Source organism: Hevea brasiliensis, chromosome 17 (assembly GCF_030052815.1).
Source record: "Hevea brasiliensis isolate MT/VB/25A 57/8 chromosome 17, ASM3005281v1, whole genome shotgun sequence".
Lineage (NCBI taxonomy): Eukaryota > Viridiplantae > Streptophyta > Magnoliopsida > Malpighiales > Euphorbiaceae > Hevea > Hevea brasiliensis.
Genome location: NC_079509.1, coordinates 3,226,863 through 3,247,689, shown reverse-complemented (window position 1 = coordinate 3,247,689; position 20,827 = coordinate 3,226,863). Strand labels below are relative to the sequence as shown.

At 34.2% G+C, this 20,827-nt stretch overlaps 3 protein-coding genes across 8 annotated transcripts; 2 read left to right on the top strand and 1 right to left on the bottom strand.

Moving 5' to 3' along the window:
- The first annotated feature begins 234 nt into the window (after positions 1-234).
- Positions 235-5,806, top strand: LOC110637496 (polypyrimidine tract-binding protein homolog 2). Of its 5 annotated transcripts, XM_021787620.2 has the most exons (11): positions 235-327; positions 439-641; positions 752-961; positions 2,073-2,135; positions 2,224-2,297; positions 2,719-2,814; positions 3,078-3,135; positions 3,525-3,629; positions 3,721-3,802; positions 4,826-4,938; positions 5,156-5,806. In XM_021787620.2, exons 2-11 carry the CDS (start codon positions 456-458, stop codon positions 5,513-5,515), a joined length of 1,347 nt encoding a protein of 448 aa, XP_021643312.2. In that variant the 5' UTR covers positions 235-327; positions 439-455; the 3' UTR covers positions 5,516-5,806. The 5 variants fall into 5 exon arrangements, with proteins under 5 accessions (XP_021643312.2, XP_057995739.1, XP_057995738.1 ...); XM_058139756.1 differs by lacking the exons at positions 235-327; positions 439-641 and adding an exon at positions 1,104-1,161 and having other exon boundaries at positions 784-961; XM_058139755.1 differs by lacking the exons at positions 235-327; positions 439-641 and adding an exon at positions 1,101-1,161 and having other exon boundaries at positions 784-961.
- An 838-nt stretch (positions 5,807-6,644) lies between these two features.
- LOC110637501 (ATP-dependent zinc metalloprotease FTSH 11, chloroplastic/mitochondrial) lies at positions 6,645-13,979 on the top strand. 2 transcript variants are annotated; one of them, XM_021787628.2, is made up of 17 exons: positions 6,645-7,481; positions 7,603-7,756; positions 7,977-8,069; positions 8,211-8,296; positions 8,466-8,589; positions 9,000-9,119; positions 9,627-9,677; positions 10,021-10,082; positions 10,593-10,650; positions 11,255-11,380; positions 11,473-11,553; positions 11,867-11,996; positions 12,115-12,263; positions 12,435-12,716; positions 12,994-13,083; positions 13,174-13,240; positions 13,688-13,826. In XM_021787628.2, the coding sequence occupies exons 1-16, from the start codon at positions 6,835-6,837 to the stop codon at positions 13,237-13,239; spliced, it is 2,319 nt and encodes a 772-aa protein (XP_021643320.1). In that variant the 5' UTR covers positions 6,645-6,834; the 3' UTR covers position 13,240; positions 13,688-13,826. The 2 variants fall into 2 exon arrangements, with proteins under 2 accessions (XP_021643320.1, XP_021643319.1); XM_021787627.2 differs by having other exon boundaries at positions 6,648-7,481; positions 13,174-13,227; positions 13,688-13,979.
- Positions 13,980-14,273: 294 nt separating this feature from the next.
- On the bottom strand, positions 14,274-17,327 carry LOC110637502 (abscisic acid receptor PYL8). The gene is given in 4 exon segments (XM_021787629.2): positions 14,274-14,972; positions 15,496-15,630; positions 15,632-15,712; positions 16,829-17,327. Coding segments are annotated over 4 exon segments (672 nt in total). The 5' UTR covers positions 16,976-17,327; the 3' UTR covers positions 14,274-14,663.
- Between the last annotated feature and the right edge of the window lie 3,500 nt (positions 17,328-20,827).

Genomic DNA, 20,827 nt, shown 5'->3' with positions numbered 1-20,827 from the left:
AGATAGCAGTCATGACTGCCTTAATAAGCACTTCCTTTCCCTCTTTGACAATAAGGTCAAAGTAACACGAATCATTTCAAACGGGTGAATGGATTTCGTATGTGGCATTTGCGGCTATCTGGTGAGGATAGATCTCTCGAGAGATTCAGCCCGGTATTCACACCTGCCTAAATGATTGGACCTAATGGCCCAACACAAGACAACAATTACAGGCCCAGCCCATAGGATGACGATCAGTTCAAGTTTAGCTAAAATACGTTCGATGCCTCGTTCGTGTTTCTGATGCGGCGACGCCTCTTGTTCTCAGCAAGTGCTAATCATCGAAAGGTTTCGTTCCTAAACCACGATTAGGGGAAATCCATAAGCTGCCCTTTTGTTCTACTTTTCTTTCTCCCATTCTCGAACCCTAATTTCAATTTCATTGCATATCAACTGTAGGCTGGGGGTTGTGCGGAATGGCATCTGTATCCATTCAGCCACAGTTCCGTCTCACCCAAACCCCATCTAAGGTGCTGCACTTGAGAAACTTGCCATGGGAGTGTACTGAGGAGGAATTGATTGAGCTTGGGAAGCCCTTTGGTAAAGTTGTCAACACAAAGTGCAATGTTGGAGCGAACCGAAATCAAGCTTTTATAGAATTTGTGAGTGTATTTTCTTCTCGGCCTTTGCTTTTTTTTTTTTTTTTTTTTTTATAGTTGGGATCTTACCTCAATTATGTTACTGATTTAATTTTCTTTCAAAACTGTTTTAGGCTGATTTAAATCAAGCTATTGCAATGATATCATATTATGCTTCATCATCAGAGCCTGCTCAGGTACGGGGGAAGACAGTTTACCTGCAGTATTCTAATAGGCAAGAGATAGTCAACAACAAGACAACAGCTGATGTTGCTGGAAACGTTTTGTTGGTAACCATTGAAGGTGCAGATGCACGCCTTGTCAGCATTGATGTTTTGCACCTGGTAAGCAAATGACACACTTTCGTGTAATGGTTAGAAGAGGTAACCATATTTCTAAAGGATTGTACCAATTCTAATATACTCAGGGTGTAGTTTGTCTTGCTTTGGAAAGCATCATTTGACATGAATGTAAATGGATCAGCAGGCCCATGTCAAAGGAATATCTTCGATGGCAGCTTAATGCATTGGGAGAAAGAGCACATGTGTGTTTGTCTTCTTTCTCCTTTCCTTAACACTGCCTCTTTCTTCCCTACTCCTCCTCTTCAACTCCCTATTCCTACCACCGTAATAGTTAAGGATTCTTTTCATTTCTTTTCTCTTTGCACCCCTCCACCTGTAATTCTAAATGATGTTCATACTGTAGGGTATTTGTTCTGGATGCAGTTGCTATGCCCTGTATTAGTGTTCTTCTGTTTTATGTTATACCATGACTTGATCAATGTGACTATTGTCAAAACCATTTTTGATAAGCAAGGTCTTTGCATCGTTTGGTGCAAGCTTTACTGAATAGATTTATTTGCATTGAATGAAAGATAAAAACATGACTTCCATTTTATTGGACAAAGAATCTTAGTTCAGCCACTAATATTTTTCTTTTATCTTCCAAGTTAATGCATTTATATATGTATGAAAATATGAGGGCTCCTTGATCCTTATCAGGATATTAGTTTGGCTATTTTGAAGTCAAGAGAATAACTAAGTCTGCAAAAGCTTGATGCAGCTTAAGTGGCACCGACCACCAGCTGTTCTGTTGGTGAACACACTAGGTTTTACGGATTAACGATTAACTAGTAATACTTTAGTAATTATTGTTCTTCATTTAAGAACTTGATTGTAGTGGCAGTGCAGCCTGGAGGATGTATTTAGTCTCTCCTTGGCAATTATGAAAATTCCATAGAGGCCAGAGATGTTTAGTTGATCATGTCTCTTAATCTTGTTACATTTCTAGTTATTAATAACTTATTTTTAGATTTGTGGCTTTTATGAAAAGCTTTGTATGGATAGTCCTACATCTTCTTGTTTTCACAATAAGACAAATTGTTGATTTTTCTTTCTTCTTGGGTTGTATGATATCCATGCCAGTTTATCTCTTTAAAAAAATTTGATGATGCAGGTGTTTTCTGCCTTTGGGTTTGTGCATAAGATTACTACCTTTGAGAAAACGGCTGGGTTCCAGGTCTTTATTCTTATGCTGATTTTTAAATTTTATTTCTGTTCCCTTTTGGCCTTCAAACACAAGCTTATTTTAGGCATAATCTTTTCAGGCTTTGGTTCAGTTTTCTGATGCAGAAACTGCCTCTTCTGCAAAAAATGCCCTGGATGGAAGAAACATCCCTAGGTGACAGTTGTATTAATTGTTTAATATGCTATTTAGTCCAACTGCTATGGGCATGTAGCAATAAATGCATTAAAATGGGACATCTGTTCAGAAATTTAGGGAAAATCTTTCTGGTATACATGTTCTAGAAAGGGTCTTGTGAACTGTGAAACTCTCTCTCACAGTAGTTCCACTTATTTTCATTCCTTTACTTTTTAAAATTTCTGACATTGTAATGCCAATTACATTTATTTTAACTAACAAAGAGAACTTTGCTGAGTTATTGAGTTTGGACGTTTAAATGGTTATTAAAAAATTAATGTGTCCCGCGCGCGGCGCCGCCCCCCCCCCTTCCTTTCTTGATAAACCTTTTGGTCATTTGTACATTTCTGTAAGTTTCAATCGACGTCTCATTTTTAACTTCTATTGGCTGTTGTATCAGGTATCTGTTTCCTGAGCATATTGGACCATGTACCCTTAGGATCAATTACTCTGCTCATACAGATTTGAGTGTAAAATTTCAGAGCCACCGGAGCAGGTATTCCTGATGTCTGGTTCTTTCAGCAGCCTGAGGTCTTTTATGCGTTCCATGTATCATGTGCAATGGGGTTACTGTTTTTAGTTTTTACAGATGTGTTTCTCTTTCTCTAGTAGGTCTGATGCTTTTTGTGGTTATGTTCACCCTCTATACTGGACTTTCATCTGTCATTTGTCTCCTTTCATTTGCTGGATCACCTTGATCTCTCTGTTGGTCATCACTGTTTTTGTAATTTTTGGCAACCCCTCATTTTTTTGATACAGGGACTACACTAATCCAAACCTTCCTGTCGCACCATCAGCTATAGATGGAGGTGGTCTGGTAAGGCACTGCAAATTACTGATAGGACTTATGAGAAGTGGCTATATGAGAATCCTATATAATTGCCTGTGACTTGCATTTGTTGCCTTTCCTGGCTAACATTCTTTCCTTACTTTTAGAGTCCTTCCATTTGGATAAGATTGTTATTCTTTTTCTTGTAGCCTATGTGACGTAATTAGATTTTTTTTAATGTTATAATGCTTGCATGTAATATTTTTTTTCCTTATTCCAAGAAGCATAGTGTGGCAACTTAACCATGGCACCATGTGTATTAAACATGTATATGCATTGAACTATGCCCTTTACTTCTATTAGTAGATTTGATTAAGCATTTGTTTATTGCTTTCTTGTATTCACTTTGATTAAATGCTACTTATTTGTCATTGCAGTTAAGTGTAGGTCTTGATGGGAAAAAATTAGAACCTGAGAGTAATGTCCTTCTGGCATCAATTGAGAACATGCAATATGCTGTCACCTTGGATGTTCTGCACATGGTATTTGCAATCCCTAACAAATTCAGACAATTTTGGTTGGCTGTGCTGTTCTTGATACTGATAATTTTTTGGGTCCCAAATTTTGTTCAAGGTTTTTGCTGCTTTTGGACCTGTGCAGAAGATTGCAATGTTTGATAAGAATGGCGGACTTCACGCTTTGATTCAATACCCTGGTACTAATTGAAAACTTCCTTATATTCTGTGTTAAGGGATATTGGGATATAATAGATTTTTTTGTTGTTAGAAAGTATTGTTCGGAAGGTGTCCCATTTAGTAGCCAGTATCAATTAACATTTAACATTTGTTCCACACATATTAGAGGACTATTATATTTGCACTTCAGTTTTCATTTAAGGCATGATTTTGGCTGCTGGATTTGTCAAGATAAAGCTTTTTCCTTAATCTGAAAAAGAAATCTTTTTTCATGGAGGAATATCATTTTCAACATGTCTACATTGTTTTCCTAATGTACTGTATGACGTTTAGGCAAATTGGGGAAAAGCTATTTTTTTCAGTGCTCATATTGGGTTCTATCTCTGCCAAAATTTAAAGGAAGAAAATCCCAAACACTTATTTCCCATCACCCTGCTACAAGCCACTAAGGGGGAAAGGAAATAGTCTGACATTTATCTTCCTTTACTTTTTGGCATAGTTGTAGGTCTGTATAACTATCATTCCTCTTTGGTCCCATACTCATTGAAGAGTGTGTTAAATGGGAAAATGCGAGACTAGGAAAATTGAAGAGAAATAGAGCAAGGGAAGGAATTGACTATTGATTGGAGATTTGGAAGTTACTTCTTGTATTCAATTACTCATTTTAATAAATATAGTTCAAGCATCTTTCGTACACTGATTTGGCCGGCTGGATTCTAGGAATGAATAACAGAATGTGTAACAACTTGCAAGCATCAGAAACTAACATTTAGTACTAATTTGACTTTTGAGTAAACTAGTTACTCTAAGCAAAAGGAATTGACAGTCCTCTCTAGCTATAAAAAGGTTCAACATTAAGCAATACTAGTACATCTTACGCAATCGCTATTCATTCCTAACATTGATTTGGCTGTTTGGAGTTCTTTACAATCAAAATGGTGCTTAAGCTTATTAATTAATTGTCTGCCTGGAGGGTGATGGATTTCAAATTCACTACATCTATTGCATGTAAACTGGGGTATTGATAGTTCCATGTATTGCAGATGTTCAGACAGCTATTGTAGCCAAGGAAGCATTGGAAGGACACTGCATCTATGATGGAGGGTTTTGTAAACTTCACATCACATATTCTCGCCATAACGATCTTAGTATAAAGGTAATTATATTTTACCCTTCAAATGTAAGTTTATTTTGTGCTTACTACAACAGCAAGTTGCATCTTATTGACCTAGATTGAATTGCACTATGATTGTCCGATGCCTTGATAGCTGTTAGAATGGTATCTGATTATATAGATGGAATTTGTAAAAATGTGTTTTGACACTGTTGAGCCATCAGAGCATTTTGTTCAGAGCTTGATATGCTGATTACAGGTTAATAATGATCGGAGTAGAGACTATACAATTCCTATTACCTCCATGTTGAACCCTGGGCCTTCTATTCTGGGGCAACAGCCTGTTCCTACAGTTGGCCCCCCTGCTCATCCATACAGTGGAACTCAGTTTGCTTCTCCTCCAGACCATCCAGTGATGCCTCAGCCTTCAGCTGGGTGGGCTGCAGCTGTTCCAGTAGCACCCCATTCTATGCCTGCGCAGATGAATAATCATCCTTACTTGCCACCTGGATCTGTGCCACCCCAAATGGGCCCTGGAATGATGCAGATGCCAGGCCATAGTGGCCTACCACAGGGTGCTGCAATGCCACCATCTTATAGACCTGGCCAAACGCAATAGGTTGTGGTCTATATAGTAGTTTTACTTATCGGTTCCATGTTCAACAATCTGCAGAATGGATTTGTGCGGATTTTGCATTTGAAGAAGGGGGAGTGCCCCTCTACAACCCATTCTATCTGTGAAGATCTCAAATTTGAATGCTGAAGTGATTTAAATATTTCTTTCACCAATTTTGGAGATGAGATTCTGAAAACAAAAGGTTGAGCGCCTTTTGTAGGCCCAGCACTATTGTGAACCCTGGCTGTATTTAATTGGTATTATGAAATTTCAAAATACTCGCATTTTGCTTCATTTACTAGTGTTGGAAGTCTTAATGATCCTTGCGTTATTGTTGAGAAAGATTTGCGTTATTACTCGATGCTTGGCAATTGCGTTTTGATATTCTTGTGTGAGACTTCAGTCACCGCGCAGAAGTTCTCATTCTACTTTTCTGTTTGGGGAGGGAATAGATTCATCATCTCTTTACTAAAGTTATCCATGCCCTGAACGAGACCAACAGGAAATAATGTTCCTATCTTACAGTGCATTAATTGTGCTGGTTCCAGATTTTTCTTTTGTTGTACGGAAGTTTTAAAGTTGTCTGCAACCTGCTGCATTCAGTCTATGTTCAGTCTCTCGGTCAACTTGAGTAACCTCTATATAAATTATCTTCATCTAATTGATTTTATTATATAATTAGATTAAATTTAATCAACAAACAAAAACCCATAATCATGTTGAGAATGTGCGAAGACCTAAAACTCATATCCAATTAGGACTAGATCAGTACGACCATTGATGGAGCAAGAGGATTGAGGGGTGCAACGACTCTGGCCTGGTGAAAATGTCTTCATTCATACAGTTTTATAAAATACAATTATAAATATATATAAATATGTATTAAATGTTGTTTTGACTACCCTTAAAAATAATTGCTGGTTTCAGTACGAACATTATAGTTGAGAAAAATAATTACCAGTTTTGCATGGATTTTTTCATGGGAATAGGGAAAATATTTGGCATATAAATAGTTTTGATTGAAGAACTACTCGGTAAAAGAATACAAAGATGAATCACGTAAACCGAAATTAAAACTCGAGCAACTCAGTGAGTTAAAGCGGACATAGACACGGTAATAGTAATAGCCAATAGAAAAACACGCACAAAGCCGGCGCCAATTTCAATCGAGATAAGATTACTTCATTTCTACTTCTCTGTTTTTTTCTCTCTAATCTCTCCCATCTTGTGGTTCTCAAACTCCCTCCCCCCTTTCCCTTACAGAGGAGAGAAAGCTGATTGACGGAAGTCTGGATACCTGTGATAAACCCTAATAAACCACAATGACTATTACTCTACAAGCTTTTCTTCTCTGCGGGCCTTCACTCTCTCTCACTTGCTATTCTCCTTCTAAGCAACGCATTCACTGCTCTCGCCACCATTTCTACTCTTCTCTTTCTCTGTCTAGTAATATTTCCTTGTTTACCTTTCAAAATTCAAGATTTCGTCTCTTCCCTCTGTCAATCTCTTGTACATTGCACCCGGAGAATGCCAATTTGAGTCCTGAATTAACTTCCTCTGGATTCAACTCAAATTCCTATTCTAAACCTAAAGTCAACGAGTTTGGCAGTGGAGATGGTAGCGTTGATTCTGGCCTTGGAGGATCGAGAATTGATGAAAGTGTCGACGAGAGTTTGGGAAATGAGACTGGGAAAATGCATAATGAGAATGCGGTGGAGAGTGATACGAGCAACGGTAATTTGGTGCAAAAACAAGGGGTGAATAGCAAAATACCATTTTTGGCCTTCCTTTTGGGTCTGTGGGCGACGGCAAGGAGACGATTGGAGGAGCTTTTGGCATCTGATTGGCTTAGTTGGTGGCCTTTCTGGCAACAAGAGAAGCGTTTGGATCGCCTTATTGCTGAGGCTGATGCCAATCCCAAGGACGCCGACAAGCAGGGCGCTCTCTTGGCCGAGCTCAATAAGCACAGGTTAGGCCTTGCGTGCATTGTTTAGCATTTTTGGTTGGTTTAGATTTTCTCTTCATTGTTGACAAAGTTATAGAAAGAAATTGATTTTTTTATTTATTTTCTTTTATCTTATTCTTGACAGCCCTGAGTCTGTAATTAAGAGGTTTGAACAAAGAGAACATGCCGTCAACAGTAAAGGAGTCGCAGAATATCTTCGAGCGCTTGTGGTTACTAATGCTATTACTGATTATCTTCCAGATGAACAATCTGGAAAGCCATCCAGTCTTCCTGCCTTGGTAATTTAACTATCACAAAATGTTGCCTTGTTTACTTATTGGCTTTTGGATGTATTATCTCTGTTTTGATTACTCACTGCACTACTCTTAATTCTTACCAAGCTTACACCAATTCCCCCTGGTTTTGTCCTTTTAATACTTCTGGACTATCCTATTTTGCATTTCTTAGTTTTTGTTGTTGTCTTGTTTTATGACATAATATTTTTATGTATACTTGTAGTTACAAGAACTACACCAGCGCGCAACAGCAAACATGGATGAGCCATTTTTGAATCCTGGCATATCTGAGAAGCAACCATTGCATGTGGTGATGGTAAGAATCCTCTGGAAACTGTTGTCCTGGTCGCTCTGCATTCAGAAGGGCAGGGTCTAATATAGTGTAATTTGGTATTATAGAATGGAAGATGGACAATTGCGGTGTTAAATATTGATTTCTTATTCTTTTCTTCCATAGGTTGACCCTAAAGTGTCAAACAAGTCACGATTTGCTCAAGAGCTTATCTCAACTATCTTGTTCACTGTTGCAGTTGGATTGGTTTGGTATGAGTTCTTATTCATATTTGACAATTTTATATGATTGTTCCTATTTCTGTCTTACCTTTTTTCTTTACGTAGAAATCTTACTCTTGAGTCTCACATGCACAAGCAAAATGGTTGCTTGTTGCATTCTTGATTCTCTACTCTCATCAAAAACAGTAATCTTTTTCAGGTTGATGGGTGCGGCTGCACTTCAAAAGTATATTGGAGGCCTTGGGGGAATAGGAACTTCAGGAGTTGGCTCAAGCTCTTCTTATGCACCCAAGGAGTTGAATAAAGAAGTTACGCCAGAGAAAGTAAATATCAACCTTTTGTGTTCTCGATTTTCCCAGTGTTGTTTTACTGATGTTGCATTGTAATTAAGTTACATTGCACTATTTGTATTTCCTTTTGGGAACTTGGGATTGACAGAATAAAAACAATATAGAATAAGTTTAAAGTGTTATATGAATAGCAGCAAAGTAAATTAATAATTTTGTTATTGACTGAAATTATTTTTTAATTTGAGAATGGAAATGAAATTCATTGGCTCCCTGGTTGTGGTCTCAGTTTCCATGTTGACCTCAGAAATACTATTTTAACTTCACAATAGATTATAATTTAACAAATATTCATCCATGGCTGGAGAAAAGTATATGCCATAATTATTCTTGGATTTGATATACAACAATTTGTCTTATTCTTCCTTACGGTTTGTTTCTTGCAGAATGTTAAAACATTTAAGGATGTCAAAGGTTGTGATGATGCAAAACAGGAGCTTGAGGAAGTAGTGGAGTACTTAAAAAACCCATCAAAATTTACTCGCCTTGGGGGAAAGCTGCCAAAGGTTTGTGCAAGTGTATATATATATATAATACATGTTATGTTGCATCACATGCTCTTTTCTGCATAGAATTGTTCAGCATCACTTTTTATTCTCAAATGTTTAATGTCATTGTCCCCATGCAAGAATCGCTCACACAAAAAAAAAAAAAAAAAAAAATCTGGGAGTTAGATGGTAGGCTGAGGTTTTGAGGTTGATCTTAGGTTGAAAAAGGTCTGTTTGTTTTCCTTTCTGGGTCTAATTTTTAATGTGTGGTTCTATGTACTTTGTCTTTATCATTGAGCACACAACTATGCATTTGAGTCACATATTGTTTTATTCACATCTTAAATGATAATATTGCTATTTATGGCCCCTCTTGTGTTATGCTATTCTCTGCATGTGAACTGGCAATAATGTCCTGATCTCATTAGCAAACATATTTTTCTGTGTTCTTAAACTTGCCTCCTTTTTTTTCTTTTCTTTTTTAAAGCTGAGTGGTACTGAAACAATGCAAATCTTACTTCACAGGGAATCCTTTTGACAGGAGCACCTGGTACAGGAAAAACATTGCTTGCCAAGGTAAACTATTTGCCTATGTATTCTTGTAAATGGCTTTACATCACAGTGTTGTTTGAACTATCAGAAATAGAATTACTTGAAAAGCTCTAAAGCTTTGGTTTTTTAACTTTTATTCTTTACCAGATAAAATAAAGGTTTATAACCAGGCTAAAGATGTTACACTGAGCCAACTCCTTATTAGGAAAAGGAATAGGCCTACTGCATGTACATTATAACCTTTTTTTTTTAATATGATCAATTTCTGATTCCATAGGTCTTCAGTGCTGATTACTTATGTTTATCTTCCACGTGTATTCTGATGATGGCTTTTTCTTTTCCTCTTAATTTTATGTTGCACCTTAAGGCTATTGCTGGAGAAGCTGGGGTACCCTTTTTCTATAGGGCAGGATCTGAATTTGAGGAAATGTAAGTTCAACTTAAGTATGCATATATTTCCTCTAGGTAGATGCTCATATTGTTTGTCTCATTATCAAATAAAGTCTCAGTAGAATATCTCGTCCAATTGTAGCATATGTTACAATTTTCCTTTTTTGGTCCTGATATGAATGAGGTATCACAGAAACAGTTGACCAGTTGCTATCACATAAACACTTCCGTAGTTGCTAACACATAAACTCTTCCATAAGGCTGTTCTAGCTACTGGATCTGACTGGCCTTTCATCTGAATGATAACTTCTTTGAGTCCAACTGGTCCTCTTAGGTTTGTAGATTAAAAGCCTTTTTTAGCCTACTTAAACCATTCTTGTCAGATTAAAGGTTATGCAGAGTTGTTTCATACCATTTTGTCACTCTTAGCTGCTAAATTCGTGAATGATATTTGGCTTTTTCTGTAATGTCTGCCAACAGCATAATAATGTATAAATCTATTCCTTTGCAATGAGATATTTTATTCTCATGTTGTTGCTTCTATGGCAGGTTTGTTGGTGTTGGTGCTCGGCGTGTGAGATCCTTATTTCAAGCAGCTAAAAAAAAGGTTATCATCTTTGTGACGTCTTTTTGTCCTGACAATTCAGCAGGGAAAACCTTAAAAAAGAAAGGATAAAATGAAGAAACAAAGACAATTTTAAAATTTTTCTTGACAACCATGATGCTAAATAGTCTGGTCAAGAATGTTCTATGATGCTAAATAGTCTGGTCAAGAATGTTCTATGATGCTAAATAGTCTGGTCAAGAATGTTCTTTTAACTATTTTGGATACCCATTTTCCTTGTTAGATAGAAACGCTTTGTAATGTGCCTCAACTAAACAGTCTTTCTGTTTTTTTAATTTTTTTAAAAAAGTAAGCCTCAACTCAATAGTTGAGCTTATCATTCTGTGAATTCTGATATAATCTGGACAACATACAAAGAGTAAAAAGGTGCAGATTTCATGTATGGTGTACCTAAAAAAGGAAGAAGAAAGTACAGACTTATAAAAGAACGTGTATTTCCCAAATCAAACACATGATTTTTTTTTCCTAATATTTATTATTAAATATTGTCAGTCTCTTCAAAGTCTAAAGCTACATCTTTTGATGCTATATGCTGATTGCTTCTTTTGTACTTACCTTTAATTAATTAACATCAATGCTTTTTTAGGCTCCATGCATCATTTTTATTGATGAAATTGATGCTGTTGGGTCTACACGAAAACAATGGGAAGGCCATACAAAGAAAACTTTGCACCAACTATTAGTTGAAATGGATGGTTTTGAACAAAATGAGGTACATGATAACAAGCTTAGCATTTCTGAAGTTTGCTGCATAAATGAATTTCCTTGGTACTTTTCTGAATTTTGTGCAATTTTTACTTGCAGGGAATAATATTGATGGCTGCAACAAACTTGCCTGATATTCTTGATCCAGCTTTGACCAGGCCTGGTAGATTTGACAGGCATGTAAGTTCTTTTGTTCTCTGACATTTCTTTGAATTCAGATATTTCAAAGTCCTAATGGAAGCATCATGTGGTGAAATTTTTATTAATAATTAAACTGTTGGTTTGACTGCCTGTGAATTCTACTTTCTGGGATATATTCTTGTTAGTAAGTGCCTATATATGGCTTTATTCAATCAATCCAGCTGGATATTTGCTTGAGCCTCCTTCCATGAGCAATTAGACCTATCAGGAGTGCTAGCTTTTAACAAGTCTAGTTGTTATTGATATGTCCTAAATAATTTCTTGGAGATATGACTAACAACCTATTTTTTAGATTGTTGTTCCAAATCCAGATGTACGGGGTCGTCAGGAGATTTTGGAGCTCTATTTACAAGATAAACCATTGGCAGATGATGTAGATGTCAAAGCAATTGCCCGTGGCACACCAGGCTTCAATGGAGCAGGTGAACCATTCAACTGAAGGTCTCAGTTGAATTCATTAGCCAAATTATTTTTGTTCTCCCTGTCATTTTTTCCATGCTTACCAATGATTTTTTTTTTCTTTGGTTTTTATGGAAGCAGATCTAGCAAACCTAGTTAACATTGCTGCCATTAAAGCTGCTGTTGAAGGTGCAGAGAAGTTAACTGCCGCACAGTTGGAGTTTGCAAAAGATAGGATAATAATGGGCACTGAGCGGAAAACAATGTTTATATCAGAAGAATCAAAGAAGGTGTGTAGGCTATTGATTATGGTTTAAACTGATTTCTGTGTTCAATCTGTTGGCTCAAGCTGCTTCTTGTTCATTATAATCATTAACAGCATGCAAATAAGACACATCTCTGGCATCATTGAAGATCAGATTCATTATTGTTAGTTGCCCACTTTACTTCTCCTTTTTCAGGTAACTGCATATCATGAGAGTGGCCATGCTATCGTAGCCTTCAACACTGATGGTGCGCATCCAATTCACAAGGCAACAATAATGCCACGTGGATCTGCTTTAGGAATGGTCACCCAGCTTCCTTCAAGTGATGAGACATCAATTAGCAAGAAGCAGTTATTAGCTCGTCTTGATGTTTGTATGGGGGGAAGAGTTGCAGAAGAGCTCATATTTGGTCAAGACCATATCACTACAGGAGCGAGTAGTGATCTTCATACAGCTACTGAACTTGCCCATTATATGGTAAATAGTAAATGCTTGCATCTGCATGCAGGACCCTTTGCAATATTCCATATAAATTAAGACTTCATATATCACTACTTCTTTTTCTTGCAAAAATTTGTTTCTTTTGGTGTATTAATATTCAAAACCATGATAAACAAACAGTTATCTCTGAAGTTGTCATCATTCAGTGTGCATAAATTATGTAGCCATGCTTTTAAAATTCCCACTCATTTTATCTAGTAAATATAGAGTGAAATGCAAACAAACATCTAATTGCTTGATGCTATTGTCTAAGGTGTCAAATTGTGGGATGAGTGATGTAATCGGACCGGTTCATGTCAAAGAGCGGCCAAGTTCAGAGTTGCAGTCACGTATTGATGCCGAAGTATATTTCTTAAGTCCATGGTCCTATTAGCGTAAATTTGTGGCCTTTTTTTTTCACTCAAAATCTGAAATTTTTTGATCAATTGTTTAGGTGGTGAAACTCCTAAGAGAAGCATATGATCGTGTAAAAGCCCTGCTAAAGAAGGTTTGCTCTTAAGGTTCTATATTTTTGTTTCTTAGAAAGAGAAATCTGCTATTATTGTACATCGTTTTTTTGTTGTTTTTTCGATGGAGTGTGGATGAATCAACTTTGAAACAATCCCTAAAGTTTAATGCCATTTTTAAGATGAACCTTCCTTTACCTTCCACATGTGCTCTTAGCTCCTCCTCAAGACATTCAAAGCGTCCTTTTCCATGACATTTGTGGAGTTTCATATTCTAAGTGCATGCAATTTTGTTTTAGGCTTTTGCTGCCCCCTTTTATCAAATCAAAATTGTAGACATTCTCTGTCATGATGAACAATCCCGTGAGCTCATGATTTGGGGGAATGATTTTATAATGCACCTTTAGCACCAAATATAGTCAAAATCATATTTTGTTATGTTTAGTGATGCGAATGCAAATTCTATGAGTTGCTGAGACTGGTTTGTTTGGCTTTTTTCAGCAAGAGAAGGCACTACATGCATTAGCAAATGCACTTTTAGAGTATGAAACACTTAGTGCAGAAGAGATCAAGCGAATTCTTCTTCCTTATCGCAATGGACGGCTGGCTGAGCAACAAGAAGAACAACAAGAAGAAGGAGAACTTGTATTGGCTTAATCTCGTAATCAAGCCAACCACAGGGAGAGCGTACTGTACAGTGTATTAAAACAGAACAGGTGATTATTTATATAATTTCTTCCTAATTACCCTATCACTTTTTCATTAAGTGTGTAAGAGAAATTCTATTCATGCATCCCAATCATCTCCAAAACAATCCGCTCCTTTATTCTAACAAAAAACAAAAAAAAAAAAAAAAAACAAAAAGAACCAAAATTTACAGAAATTACATGTATTTTTTGAACATTCATCCCAATAGGGTGAAATTTTGGACATGTATCTTGTTGTTATAGGAAAACTTTTACACTAATCTTGAAAAAGTCTTTTATTTTTAATGTCGATTGTTGGGGTAAGCGTCTATAAAATTTGCTGGGCGTAATATATAATTTGGTATTTAATCAAAATAGTTGAATAACTAACTCGTATGGCCTACAGGACAAATGGAGCACATTAGAATATGACAATACACATAACTCTTTGTTTTAGCTACAGCTTTTACAAATATTAATTTTAACCAAACTTCTATGACTGCACCTAAAACTATGAAGGAAAGAGAAAAATACAAATCAACTCCTTCCAGCGCACGTATATACAAACATAAAGTTGGTAACACAGACAACGCTGGATATCACAGAGAAAGAGAACTTAGTTTTTTTCGTTTATTTACTCTTCATTCACAAGCACCATAAAACCTTTATACGGATGTGATTGTTGAGCTACTAAAGATGGGAACTCCAGCAAATAAATTGATGAGGAGAGCATTACAACCAAGGAAAGAGAGTGCTAGTGTCTGGAAGACGGAAGAAAGTATTACAGCCAGTCAGTGTCCAGAGTCTCTGTGATATAAACGCCCTGTAAGCTTCATCCTTTTCAACCATAGCCTCCACCACATCAAAATCGAGTCCAACGTTTCCCAGATGCAACCAATGGGCTCAGTCAGATCCAGCACTGCTAGGCGCTCTGACACATCAGCTAATGATTTGAGATTGCACTTGATCAGAGCTTCAACCTAGCACGTCTCATCCTTGGTATTCCCATCAGGTACATCCACTACAAAAGACTCGATCACCAGAGTCCCTGGTCTTCCATCAATGGTCTCCGGATGAAGGGAAATGATTGAACAATAGTTCTGAAAACCAAAAAGTGAAGATAGGCCGGATAGTTTAGATCAAATGATAACATATAATTTGAAGAACTTAGAAATCAAAAGTCAAGGAAGCGAAAACACGACTCTTTTCATTGCAAAGTCAAACCTTAAAACTTCTGGGATATAATTTTTTCCCAACCAATCTATTAATAGAAAGCAATTATATTATTAAAGAAAATTATCAAGACATTTGGCAAGAAAATACTAAACCCAACTATGTTTTTGGACTCCACTTAAGTCGATGCAATGATTATAACTTCAAAAAAATTGTAAATCCCCAACATCTGATGTGAAATAATAATCTTTTGCCTAATATTCTACAATAAACACATCAACTTTTCTGGAAACTCATTATTTGTACAACATAAGCAATCAAACTTAAGAGCCGTAGACGGCAAAATAACTTTTGATTTTTCAGGAAGACAAAATGCTTGCAATAGACTTGAGAATGATATAAGAAAAGGAGTTAAAATAAATAACAAAAAAAGAACAAGAGACTCCATACCCTCAATCCATGATCCCCACCGACAATCCTGACGCTGAGTATATCCTCATCATCATCAAGAAACTCTAACCTTTCAGTACTTGTAGTGGCAGGAAGCCCAGACTTTACATCAATTTCTCCAACACTTCCAATCTTATTCGTTCCCCTGCTCAACAGACCTGCTAATGAAAGGCTTGTACTTCTGTGGTTGATCAAATCTCCTCACCACAGACCATACCTATTGAAAACAAAGCAAGGCATCATTCATAAATGACTAAGCAATCCCCAATTCGTAAATATCAATTTCCTGATAAACTAGAATCCAAGATGATTCTTGAAAGATTAATTATCTTCACATCAACTATTAATTCATTATAGATATTCTTTTATATGAATATTCTTTTTAAACCAGGAATCTCCAATATTAGCCATCCAGTTGGTTGGCAAAAAAAAAATGATGAATAAAAAAGAAAACAAGAACATTAGCTCTTGTTTCATGTTAGTCATTTATACAATAAATGAAACCTCAACTGAATTAACAATTGTATTTAGCACAATTATACTGGACCATCTGGTTTCCTCTTCTATCTTACAGTGAATCTCAAAACCAAAAATTTTGATTCTTCACTTTCGTTATTTTTCAAGAGCCTAAAACGGGATCTTTTAGAAAATAATAACAAATTATAACCACCCCTCACAAAAAGCTTGAGGAATCTGAAGCTAAGGCGAGCAGCAAAACTATACTGAATACTTTTTCTTTCAATACATGTGCAACTTCCTCATTTCTCCTCTTTTTTGGTTTTCTCTATAAGAGAAGTGAAACAGAAGAGATTTGTATCTTGATCATCTCAAATTCAAAGTTTCACACTGAACTGTTCATAGTATACTTACAAAAATCAGTTTAATACCCAATTATAAATTTCTAGACACCAGGTAAAAAAATGCTCATGTGTGTATGGATGACTGTATATATAATATGAATTCCAATTCATCTTCTCATTTCCTCAATTTTCTCCGCATGCAACCGGGAAGGAAAAGATAAAAAGTTCCAAGTTGTCAATACCCCAAATGAACAACAGTCCACCACAGGATCATCTATGCTGGATGAGAGAAAAGGGGGAAAATCATAGATCGGGATCAAAAGCTCAAAATGAAAAATGGGTCAAATATTAGAAAAAGAAATTATAGAAACACACAATCCCCCAATTACGGCATCAATACGCGAACACAGAAAAATTCAGAGACAATATAGACTTTTTGAGACACCTAACAAGCCATTAATCAACATAGAGAAAACCGAGAAAAAACCAGTATCTAAACATTAATTAATATTTAGACAAAGAGAGTGATTTACTAGAGGAACAGCAGCTTTGATGTGCTTAACGAGAGCAGAAGTACACTGGTGATCAGCAGGATCATGCTGATGGTGTCTCCTAATGTATTCACTCTCTACACTCCCAAATCCATTTCCAATAGCCGTCCCATTACTTCGACCATTCATTTTCGGTTAGCTTTCTCTTCAAGCCAAACGCGTCCTTATCTTTCTCTCGCTGCAAACAGAACCATCAGATGGAGAGAGAAAGAGAGTGAGTTTGTGCGTGAGAGAGAGAGAGAAATAGAGTCAAAGTTCGCTTTCTCTCTCAAAACTCCCCCTCGCCAAAATCACTGGTGGGATCGCCGGCCGATGATAACTCTCCGCCGAGCACCCCTTTTAAAGAAAGACAAAGAATTCGCGTAGGTGTCTTCTCTGTTTCTTTGTCAATAGAAGAAGAGGAAGCGTACGACCCTCACCGCAAACAGAAGAACAACTTCTGGCCTCTCTATCATCTAGTGTTGTTTTGCACTGTGTTTGATGGTTTAAAAAATTTTTTTAATAAAAATATTATTTTATATATTATTAAAAAATATTTTAAAAAAATAATTTTATTATTTTAATATTTTTATAATAAAAATTTATTAAATTTAATTTTAAATTATTTTTTAATATTTTTTAATTAATATATTTAAAAAAATAATTTTTTTAACAATAATTTTAACAGTAACATTAAATATTAAAAATAATAATAATAATAAATATGGTTAGTTATTTAAATAATATATTTAAAAAAAAAATTTTAAATAATATAAATTTAAAATTATTTATAAATATAGTGTGTACATATAAAAATATCAACCGAAAAAATAATTTTAATTGTTAACTAATAATTATAAAAATGCTAATTCAGTAAGTAATTTCACTGTCGAAATCATTCAGTACAAGTAAAGCCAGTGTATCAGCATCAACATCAGGATGTCATTAGCGTCAAGCATGCACAAAATCTTTACTTAGTTAACCGGTGTTTTTAGGATGTGTTAGATTACTTATGAAAATATCATTTAAATTAATATTTTATTAAATATATATCAAATTTTATCAGAGCTTTGGAGTACGTGGTATATAAAGAATTTATTCCCGCAACAGAATACTGAATCTTTAATGTAAATTTAAATTTAGTAAATATAACACATAAATTCTAATTATATTTTATATTTATAATTTTTATATCCAATAATTAAAATGAAATATTAAATTTATTAAATTAAATTTTATATTTAAAAAAAAATTATCAAAGCTTTGCATGCATAACATTAAAATTTTCAAATAAAGCTTTACATGTACAATATATATTAATAAAAATATCAGTTTAGTATCTTTCCAATTTTTATTTTACAAACTTTTTGAAAATTGACAATTTTATCGCTAAAATTACAAAAAGTTATCATATATATTATAGAAATTTATAGACTACATCAACATATTCGCAAAAGCATGTTGATTTTATTTTTTTCAATTATCATAGACTTAATAGCATAAAAAGTAAAATCACAATATTTCGCATCATATAAACATATTATTTTAAATTTTTAACTAATAACAATAATTTAAATATATAATACTAAATTTATCACAGAATTTGATATGCATATTAATAAAATTGTTATTATTAAAATATTAAATAAATATATCATATTAATTATCACAATAATATTTTACATTAAAGTTAAAAAATATACCTTAATTGTAATATTTTTACTTCTTAATGTAAAAATCTAAGCAAAAACACAACTTGAAGATTATCCTATATATATATATATATAATTGATAGTTTCTATGATACTATATTATTTTAGTAAATAATTTAAATTTTATATTATTTTAATAAAATATTTTTAAATTCACATTATTTAAATAATTAATCTCAATAAATAATATATAATTTCCATACTTTAATTTATTATGAAGAAATGAACCTTGGATTTTGAAGCTAATTACGATTGTGCCATCAATTGGCGTTTTGTGGTGGTTGCTGTCCTTGAAATTTTCACAGGTGCATGAGATTTTATGGTGTGGTTGCGATAACGATATCATACATGTTAATTGGCTTTGCATTTTGGGAAGCTCTTGTACATTTACTGGACTGCTATCCTTTCCTTTCATTTTATCTTTAAGCTAGTAAAATTTCAAAAACAACAAATCAATAAATTCCCATTTGTAAATAATTGCATAATATGCAAATCAATAATTTCAATTACATAATTCAAATTAAGTCATCATATTGTGGAAGAACTATTGCTGGGTCTAAAACATAAGAGGAAAAAAGAAAGGATCAAGATGAAATACAACAACATAACATAAAGAGAGAGAGGGAATGAGGCCTAGCATCGCGAACAGTAATGGAGAGAATGGATGAAAGCAGCAAGAAAGTGAAACTGTTAACATGTGCAACTTAAAGCCACATCCAAGATATTCAACGTTGTTTTTGTAATCAAGTAAACTTTACGCGACACCTGCAATGTCATATATATTTCGAGGACAACTTCTTTAATTGTGATAATTTTCTTATCAATTTCAGTGTTATAAAGATCTTCAACCATCGAGCGATTTAAGGCCATAATTGAGAGAAAAATTTTGAAGAATTAAAGAGGATTGTGAGATCTATAATTAGGGTTTAAATTACAGAATTATGGATTGTTGGGATGATGTAGGTGGAGGGGTTAATGGTGCAAGAGGAGAGGAAGCAAGGAAACTTGAAATAAACATGGAACAGAAAGTGATGAAGGAGATGGAGTAAGAATAGGAGACAACCAAAAAATGAGCTGGTATATGGTGCTACAATGGGTGTTGGTGATAAGGGATTATTGGATACTCTTCAAGTACATGCTTCATTAGCAAAAAAAATATGAGTCTTATATTTCATAGACAATAAAAAGATTTAAATATTTAAAGGAGTATAATTTTTTTAATACTCTTAATGCATTTAATAATTAGCTGTTAGTAATGGGCTAATGACAGAGTAGAAATAAAATTGAGAAAAAACAAGAATTATAAAAAATTATTTTTCATAAGATTATATTTTAATTATAAATTGATAAAATATTTCATTTAAAATGAGCAAAATAATTAAATAATTAATGACATAAAGTTATAAAAACTCAATAATATATATTTAAAATATAAAATCAAAATATTAATAATAATAAAATTAAAAATTAAATAATAAATTATCCGAAGAAAGTCCATGGATGAGAATAGGTGTCTTTCAACTGCCTCTTAAAAGTGATGTCCACATTTGAAAATTTTGATAACCTAACATATGGTTTGAAGGGACTAATTATTTGAATAATGTAATTTTAAAAACTAAATATGAAATTTAAACTATTTATCAAAATAATGTGGTATAATAAAAATTGCTAATTGAAATAGCAATTTCATGACTTGTCACAATAAGTATTAAATTCAATTTAAATACACTAAAAATACTATCTTAGTTGGTGATTTCAAAAGTAACGTTTATGACTTATTACATTAATTGACCAGCTCAATTTATGTATACTAAAAATGTCATCTAAGTTTGCAGTTTCAAGAGTAATATCACTACAACGTTGTAAAATATAGATTGTAGGGATGTTGAGAATTTATTCCCTCTACTCAACTATGCCCAATATAAATATTGCCCATGGCTCACTTGTTGGCTTTAAAAGCCGGTTGTAAATGCATTAAAAGTGGGACATACAAATTTTTAATCGTTGGCACATAAAATTATAAATACAAAATTCTGATTAGAATGTATGTGCTATATTTATTAAATTATTGTATATAAATTTACATTATGCGAAAATTCTCCATTAATTTAAAATGGAGTAAGAGTTCCCTACTAAAATAAAATTATTATATTTTATAAAATAAAATTTATAATATTATAAATAAGTTTAAAGCACAATAAAAATAAAAAATAATTACAATCATAATAAAAATATAAATAAAAAGGGTGTTGCAATACTCCTAATTTTTACTTTTCAAAATCTTTTAAAA